Raw genomic sequence first — 9,215 nt, 5'->3', positions numbered from 1 at the left:
GTGTCCAATCGTGCGCACCCCACTATGTTTTGTTGCTGGAAAGCTCTCAATAACAATGAAACAAAATTTTAACTTTAAATAATCATTACTTTTTTTAAATATATATAAGCTTTTTACATTTTGAGTTCTATGACTTACAATTAGAATTATATAATTTAAAAAGATTATTTTAAGGAGATTTTTATTTTATGTAGCAGAAAGATTATGCTAAGAAAAAATTAGTTTTATAAATATACCAGGATCAAATACTTAACTCAATCATCTTAAATTTCTCGTAAATTGTTATATAAAAAAAATGTTTAAAAGAAAAATTATATGTTAATAAAAAAATAATTATTACATTAAAGTGTTTTGACATCCTTCTGCTGCACAATGTACACCCAAGGACTTTGATTCTGTCCATGGGGAAATTTTCCCAACTGAGAAGTCACCACTTTCTACGTGCTTGCAGTTCATGATTAATGAAACGACTAAATCTTATTGGTAGTTACATTAATCATGAACTGTAAATATGTAGAAAGATAGCGACTTCTCAATTTGGAAAATATTCCCATGGACAGAATCAAAGTCCTTGGGTGTACCATCTCACTAAACAATGTGTACAGAAAGACTATTTAACATATTTTCTTTAATATTATTCATTAGTCTACATATAACATGACAATAATATTGGAATAATAAATAAAATGTTAACAATAAGAAATAAAAAAATAGATAAATTTTTAAAACAATTTGAGATTATATTTGTATATCATTATTTTTAATTATTTATTAAGAAAAAGTTAACTTTTTGGCTTTAAAAAAATATTGACAAAAATTACACTTGTGTAATTAATATTCTTTTCAGAATTAATATTCTTTCTAGAGTTTGCAAAAAGGTTGCAAAAGAGTTTGTATCAACTGACACACGTAAACGCACTCTTCAACCAAAGATGATTAGGCTGCGTTCGGGAATACACACCAAGTTCTTCCGAGTATCATTTTATCCTTGTTTAACATTCAGTGAACAACAAAGATAAAACGACAGTCCAAGGCACTCGGTGTGTACAGCTCTATTTAATCTACCTAACCTAACTGATAGCTAACCGGAAATTTCCCCCTTAATGGCGGAGCCAATCAGCATTAGGCACATACATTGTCGCAACTCTCTTTATACCAACTCTAATTTAGTAAAAAAACACAGATTCGAATTGAATCAGAAATCTATCCGTAGAAAATCCAGACCCGTTAAAGAAGAAATTTTACATTATCCAATGTAGGAATAACTTCTTTACAATGCCGACAAAAGAATAAACTTGCAAATTAATCCGATAAAATACGTATGAATAATGAATAATCAACGAATGCATTGTTTCTTAGGCTTTATACAATTCTTTAAATAAAAATAATGAATATTGATTACTATCTAAGAATTCTGGGTCCGGTACGTTATTTTCGAACACGAAAACATTTTTAGTAAAAATATAAGTCCATTGTGCTAATTTAAAGATGTAGCATGTAAAGAAACGAAAGGTTTTTAAGGCGACAAAACATGACTGAACATGACTAAAATGTACCAGTACCACACTTGAAAAAATAATTTATTTGCCCGATGTGTTGGCACTATTGATGGCTGACACGGCCAAACTTAAGATTGAGCTGTGTTTTGCAGTGTCGCTCTGTGTCTCTCTGTGTCATAGTTGGAAAGCACCAATGTAGACACTGTGTTACACAGTGTCGCCTGTGTCTCTTGTTGGAAAGCACCCACTTACAGTTCATGATTAACGTAACGACCAATAAGCTCTAGTCGTTTCATTAATCATGAACTGCGAGTATGTAGAAAGTGGTGACTTCTCATGCCTCGTGCCCACAGGACGCGGCAAGGCTTGCCGCGCGGCAGAAGTTGGCTGAGGAATATTTCGATAGCCAATCAACGTCTCGTTCGCCTGGATGTAATTTCCGCCTCGCGGCAAAAGTTGGATCGAGTTCAACTTCATGATTGGCTACCATGCCAACTTCCGCCGCGCGGCAAGCCTTGCCGCGTCCTGTGGGCACGAGGCATCAGTTTGGAAAATTTCCCCATGGACAGAATCAAAGGCCTTGGGTGTACGTGAGCTTTATGTGCGTGTATGTTTATCATTGTGTGCACTTGAACGTGTGTTATCGCATTGGCTAAAGAGGATTAAACAGGGATCCATATTGATGCTGCCATTTTAGGTGCACAATCACATGCATCCAATCATGTGAAACGAGATGTCCAGACTCTCTACTTCTAGGGACTCTACGCGCGTGGTGGCAGCAGTGCTATCTACCGCCTACCGCGCGCGCGCCTGTTGACCACGTGCGCTATGACCGATGATCGATAACAGCGTGCAATGGACTCGTGTGCTCGTACGAAACGAGATCAGGGGGTCGATCATGAAACTTTTTCCTTAAGGCGGAAACGTGAAAAGTGCAAAATTTCTCCATTAATTTCAATGGTAAAGATTTTCACTTTTCACGTTTCCGCTCTAGGGAAAAAGTTTCATGATCGACCCCCAGGGGGTCGATTGTGTATCATGTAACTAGAGTGAAAATTACAAAAGTGAGTGAATTCACTAGGTATTGACCAATAAAATAATAGGTCGTGTTGCTGCCCTTTTTGAATTAATTTCTTCGTCGTCTCTCTCTTTCTCACGATCGAATATATATTTATCTCATCTCGAGTGCAAAAATTTTTGGGGATTTCAAGCAACTCGAACAAACCTAATAAATACTCTAGTAAATTTGTTCACTTTTGTCATTTTCACTCTAGTTACATGATACACAATCGACCCCCAGAGTACGTATTGTACAGTCGTGAGCCACAGATATCTATACTAAACTAGATCGCTAACCTGTGGCATTAGCATATGACAGTATTGAGGCAGGAAGGATATCCGGTTTCAGCCATGTTACCTACAACAAAATGGCCACTCCAATGCCGCTCTAATGCCGCTCTTGCTTGTCATTATGGCACGATATCGAAAAAACACACTCGATAATCGCAATTAATATGCTCAACGGTGCTCAGCGGTTAACCGGTTTAGTTGTCAAACCTGTCAAACACATACGCACTAACCTAATCTACGCGTAGGCGCCATTTTCTTGTTGGGTAAGATGGCCGAATCCGGATATCCTGCCGGACACAGCCGAAGGTAGCGATCTAGTTGTTAGATAGATATCTGTGTCGTGAGCTAAAAGGTTGCAATACATTTTCTTCGATGGTTTTTGGAATGTAGACTTGTTCATCGAACGGCGAACGTAATTGGATCTTACCTACGGATCCAACCAATTACGTTCGCCGATCGATAAGCAAGTCTACATTCCAAAAACCATCGAAGAAAATGTGTTGCAACCTTTTAGCTCACGACTGTACATACAGTGGGTGTTTACGATAACTAATCGGATCTCGGATTGGATTAAACAATGGTACTCAACGTAGGTATAGAAAATTTCCCTAGTCTAATCGGATTGACGATTGCTGTCTCAAATGTAATCCGATTGATGACGAAAGCGTGAAGACCGAGAAGCATGCTTGAAAAGTAAGTATCTTTATTTTTTAAAATAATAACACAAAAAATCAAAGATAAAGTTAAAAAGAATGATTTGAATTTAGATTTATTGTAATTTTTTTTGTCTAAACACTGGATTTCGTTTAAATTTCTGTTTGTAAAAATTAATTAATCTATTCTAAAGTTTGTGGTTATATCGGAAACAAATCAAAATTAATAAAACAATTATTAATTATTAGGTACATATTAAAGCATATAATATTTCAAGCATATCATATAGAATTCCTGTTTATTATAAACTTAGTAAACATAACTTTGAAATTATTTAACTACATTACACATTAATCAATATTAATTTATATGTTAAAAATCAATAATGTCTCTGAAAATGTTTTTTTTATTCTTTTCCAGATCGTAAATGAACTTCAACTCCAAGAATAAATAAAAATTATTGGAAAATGGATTGACATGAAAAGGACATTATTGAACAATATTAATTTGTGCTAACTTAAAATTTGTAAAATCTGCTATTCCTTGTTAGTTGTTCATTAGAGAGTAATAATATAAGAACGGAATATACATAAATAAAATTCAAATAATTGTATGCATATATGATGCGTATATTCCATTTTTATATTATTACTCTCTAATAAACAGCTAATAAAGAAAAGCAGATTTTACAAATTTTAAGTTAGCACAAATTGATATTGTTCAATAATGCCCTCTTCATATAAATCCATTTTCCAGTAATTTTTATTTATTCATGGAATTGAAGTTTATTTACGATCTGGAAAAGAATAAAAAGAACATTTTTAGAAACATTATTAATTTTTAACATATAAATTAATATTGATTAATGTGTAATGTAGTTGAATGATTTCAAAGTTATTTTTACTAAGTTTATAATAAACAGGAATTTTATATGATATGCTTAAAATATTATGTTTTAATTTGTATCTAACAATTAATAATTGTTTTATTAATTTTAATTTGTTTCCGATATAACCACAAACTTTAGAATAGATTAATTAATTTTTACAAACAGAAATTTAAACAAAATCCAGTGTTTAGACAAGAAAAATTACAATAAATCTAAATTCAAATCATTTTTTTTAACTTTATCTTTGATTTTTTGTGTTATTATTTAAAAAAATAAAGAGACTTACTTTTCAAGCATGCTTCTGCGTCTCCACGCTTTCGTCATCAATCGGATCACATTTGAGACAGAGATCGTCAATCCGATTAGCCTAGGGAAATTTTCTATACTTACGTTGAGTACCATTGTTCAATCCAATCCGAGATCCGATTAGTTATTGTAAACACCCAGTATTGTACACCAATAAGCTCTAGTCGTTACGTTAATCATGAATTGTAAGTATGTAGAAAGATAGCGACTTTTCAATATGGAAAATTTCCCCATGGACAGAATCAAAGTCCTTGGGTGCATACATACATACATACATCCAAGGACTTTGATTCTGTCCATGGGGAAATTTTCCAAACTGAGAAGTCACCACTTTCTACATACTCGCAGTTCATAATTAATGAAACGACTAAAGCTTATTGGTCGTTACGTTAATCATGAACTGTAAGTATGTAGAAAGATAGCGACTTCTCAGTTTGGAAAATTTCCCCATGGACAGAATCAAAGTCCTTGGGTGTACATACATCATACATACATTCATACATACATACATACATACATACATACATACATACATACATACATACATACATACATACATACATACATACATACATACATACATACATACATACATACATACATACATACATACATACATACATACATCATACATACATACATACATACATACATACATACCTAACCTATAGTTTATACTGTGCCGAGACCGGAGACGTTTGTCGTTTCGCACCGACTCGATTTGTCGATTCTAGCTTTTCTTCCACCGTTTGGCTGTAATCTCGACTATAACGTTAACGTGTGTTGTAGATACAAATTCAGAGATTGGTCGTAAAACTTTGGCTCTAGAGGGTTCAAGAGTTTTCTCTCTGCCTTGGCTTTTCTCTCATCATAATAAAGCATGTCGATGCTGTTTCGAAGAATCGTTAACAAATTGCAAAGAGCTGCAGCGTGCCCTGCATCATTGAAATATTGCACGAGTTTAGAAAATGGGGCAAAAGTTGAATATGCTCCAATTATATCCAAGATACGGTATGACGACGAAAGCTCTTTCTATCAGAAACCTCGGCAAGTATGGCTAGAGAATTTAAATACCATAGAAGAAAAGAAATTGGGCTTGGTCACGTTACATCCGCACATCTATGCGACTGCACCCCGTATTGATATCGTTCACCAGAATGTGAGATGGCAAAAAATGTATCGCTGGGTTGTAAGTATCTGGGTGCATCGTATCGTTGGATGTATCATGATTCAATTGTATATGAGGCACGATTTGTTTACAGTCTTACGCCCATACAAAAACACGGGCTGAAGTCCGAGGTGGTGGCAGGAAGCCTTGGCCACAGAAAGGAACGGGACGGGCTCGCCATGGAAGTATACGCTCTCCATTATGGAAAGGTGGTGGAATAGCGCATGGTCCTCGATCTCCAACACCACACTTTTATATGTTACCATTTTATACCCGTGTAGCAGGCCTTACCTCAATGTTATCCATCAAACTCGCTCAAGATGATCTGCATATAATCGATGAATTAGAAATTCCAACGTCGGAACCTTCCTATGTGGAGCAGCTCGTCGAAGAGAGGAATTGGGGACCATCTGTTCTTTTTGTAGACAGTTATGACATTATGCCCCCAAATATCACGTTAGCTACTGATAAAATTAAGCATGTCAATCTGATGCCTGTTTATGGTAAATATTTATGTACTATTATATAATTACATACATGAATACGCTTATTCTAAGATTTGCCATTTCTTGATTTTAATAAAATTACGTTTCACACTTTCGTCTCAGGCCCTGCGCGCAATGGAGAAATATTAAATATTAGAAATAGAAATTGGAATTTTAGAATCAGTTTCTTCAATAAATATTATAGATAAATGAGTTCTGTTGTCCATTACACGTTACATTACAATATTCAATGAAGAAACTGATTCTAAAATTTTAATTCTTCTAGCATCCATATATGTATTAACTTTATTCATTGGTATACATTGTCAAGTTTTGTATTCATTTTTTATATATGTACAGGTCTAAATGTATATAGCATGCTGAAACACAACACTCTAGTACTTACGGAAAAAGCAGCCAGACTAATAGAAGAAAAATTACTTTACCACTTACATAGGGCAGACAGTAATAAATTATGTCGTCCATTTAGACTTAATCAAGCATGAAAAACAATTTTTATGAAATTAAAAACTTGTATGTCGTATGTATTACCGTTTGTATATACAGATTACATTCTTTGTATGTACATATTTTAAATATTGTATTATCTAATAATATTCAAATTATCAAATCATTAAAAAAATATATTTGCTAAAGTGAAATAGTTTAATTATTGTCACATTACTTAATCGAATCAATTTCGTTTGGATATGTATATTTCCTTTTCCTAAAACAACTCGGCATAAGCATCATTTTCTCTTTAATATTGGCTTGTGCATAGTCGACTTTTTAGAAAGTGGCTAAAATAAAAAGATATCTTTTAGCAATAAGAAAAATTTCAACATTTATTCATACTCAACATTTGACGGTGACAATTTGTCACAAAAAATCTTACCACGGGATGTGGATCTGTACCGAGCATTTTTTCTCGTACAGCCCATCTTACTTTCGAGTGCTTTGCTTCTCCAGGAAAAGATATTTGTTTCCATTCTTCTTGGTACTTTTGATAAAGAGCAACAGGATCACATTTCTTGTTAATATTTTTCTGTGCCTCAGACTGTAATCTCCATGGCCGAATAACTAAAGTAATGAAACGATAAACAAGAAAACAAAACAGATTCAAAATCTGCAAAAACATGAATAAATTATATACATGCACATCAATTTTATAACTTACACGATTTGTGTCCAGAATTGATAGACGATCTTGCAGATAATGTACTTTGAGCGCGCACGTTTCCAACTGGATCCGATGCGACGCTCTTTAATTCCGATCGGGTACGATTCGATGAAACAGGCGCACTTGCTGGATGCTCTTGTGCCAAAGTCACTGATTTCATCTGTTCCCCTATTCCTAAATTTTGCTTACACCTTTCTGGCAAATGGCTACTTTTTACTAAACATTTAGAAATATTTTGTTTGCTTTCGTTCGTTTCTTTTAAACCTCTAACTGGATAAGATTTAGTATTGGAATAAACTTGTTCACAAATTCCATCAAATTCAGCTTCTTGAACATTTTCCTTGTCGTAGCTTGTTTTTGACAATTTCTCATCTGATTTCATCACAGTTGTTCTCAAACACTCGTGTTTTTCTACGTTTACCTCTTTAGGAATACATCTTATTCTAACTTTTACCACTGACTCATCATCGAGGGAATTTGAAGATTTGGAAGAAATACTATTATTCGAGGAACAATCCGCTGTACTAGCATGTTTATGTTTATAAGCTTCCTTGAGCAGAGCCTGTTGTTTGCTAATTATTTTCGTTTTAATCTCTTCTTTCCGTTGTTGCTTTTCACGTTCTTTTACCTTTCTGTATATTTTTAAATCTAAAAAAAAACATGTAATAAAATCATGTAACAAAATATGTAACGACTATTTTGTAACAAAGTATTCACGTAAACATGTGCATCCAGTTTATAATAAATAATGAAGCAACACAATATAAATAAATTTATTGGTGATCATGCGCAATAACAATAATAATAAATAGAGAGGTAGAAAAGGAGAAAAAAAAAATTAAGCGTTGCAAGATTGGTATTTACCTTTCATAAAAGCTTTTAGTTGAATCGCAGTGATGCCGACGAATCCTAGTGAATTCAGAAGAACGAGAACTTCTCGTGGATCATCTTTAATCTCCGACATAATCGCATTAATTTGAAGAAATTCAAAAGATGATACGACTACGACACTCTTGAACTTTTTAAATTATTGAGAGAAACGTTCATCATCACTTAAATGTCACAGAGTAAAAATACATAGACGTTTGCACATTATTGGCCTCGCATTCAGCGATTTCAGCGTTCAACGGACTCAACAGTTATCGAAGGTATTCTTCTAGATCATCCAATCAGACATCTAGATCTAGAAGAATAACACCAATAACAGCGAGCGCTCACTCAACTGTTGAGTCTGCTAAATGCGGGCGCTGAGAGCGGGAGTCAGCTCAGTCAGCGGACACGCTTCGATTTTGGGTAGACGCTCCAAAGTCCATTTTTTCACGTCGGTAATGTCTATTTTTTCGTGGTTCTCAGCGGTGCTATGCATTAGTTTAGACTTTAGGCACCGACGAGAGACTGTTAAAGACCGCTAACCTTACGGGAGTTTGTGTGACTGTTAAATTTTTAATGATAAACTGACAGTACAGTACTATTTTATAATTTATAATTTATTGTTATCTTGAAGTTTCATAGATATGCTTATGTATTTGTAACCCAAAAATTCTCGATTTTTATTAAAAATTGCAGTTTTAATGTTAACATCCAAGTTTGATTATCGACAGAGATAATAACTGATCAAAAAGAATTACAATTTTAAAGCAATATACAATGATATTATTAAATATAAGTATGCATATTTGCTTAT

The 9,215-nt window shown here is 34.0% G+C and overlaps 2 protein-coding genes across 4 annotated transcripts; one reads left to right on the top strand and one right to left on the bottom strand.

The window, feature by feature from the left end:
- Nucleotides 1-5,341: 5,341 nt before the first annotated feature.
- Nucleotides 5,342-7,021, top strand: LOC105194851 (39S ribosomal protein L4, mitochondrial). Of its 3 annotated transcripts, none has more exons than XM_011159965.3 (4): nucleotides 5,342-5,887; nucleotides 5,961-6,075; nucleotides 6,151-6,369; nucleotides 6,712-7,021. In XM_011159965.3, the coding sequence occupies exons 1-4, from the start codon at nucleotides 5,579-5,581 to the stop codon at nucleotides 6,855-6,857; spliced, it is 789 nt and encodes a 262-aa protein (XP_011158267.1). In that variant the 5' UTR covers nucleotides 5,342-5,578; the 3' UTR covers nucleotides 6,858-7,021. The 3 variants fall into 3 exon arrangements, with proteins under 3 accessions (XP_011158267.1, XP_025995914.1, XP_011158265.1); XM_026140129.2 differs by having other exon boundaries at nucleotides 6,148-6,369; XM_011159963.3 differs by having other exon boundaries at nucleotides 5,343-5,887; nucleotides 5,961-6,369.
- On the bottom strand, nucleotides 6,635-8,692 carry LOC105194852. The gene is made up of 4 exons (XM_011159966.3): nucleotides 8,396-8,692; nucleotides 7,529-8,179; nucleotides 7,247-7,431; nucleotides 6,635-7,151 (listed from the first exon to the last, which is right to left on the bottom strand). Exons 1-4 carry the CDS (start codon nucleotides 8,493-8,495, stop codon nucleotides 7,101-7,103), a joined length of 987 nt encoding a protein of 328 aa, XP_011158268.1. The 5' UTR covers nucleotides 8,496-8,692; the 3' UTR covers nucleotides 6,635-7,100.
- Between the last annotated feature and the right edge of the window lie 523 nt (nucleotides 8,693-9,215).

The sequence above is a fragment of the Solenopsis invicta genome, chromosome 1, assembly GCF_016802725.1.
Source record: "Solenopsis invicta isolate M01_SB chromosome 1, UNIL_Sinv_3.0, whole genome shotgun sequence".
NCBI lineage: Eukaryota > Metazoa > Arthropoda > Insecta > Hymenoptera > Formicidae > Solenopsis > Solenopsis invicta.
The sequence above is the reverse complement of the archived record's forward strand: the minus strand, read 5'-3'. Positions and strand labels throughout refer to the sequence as shown.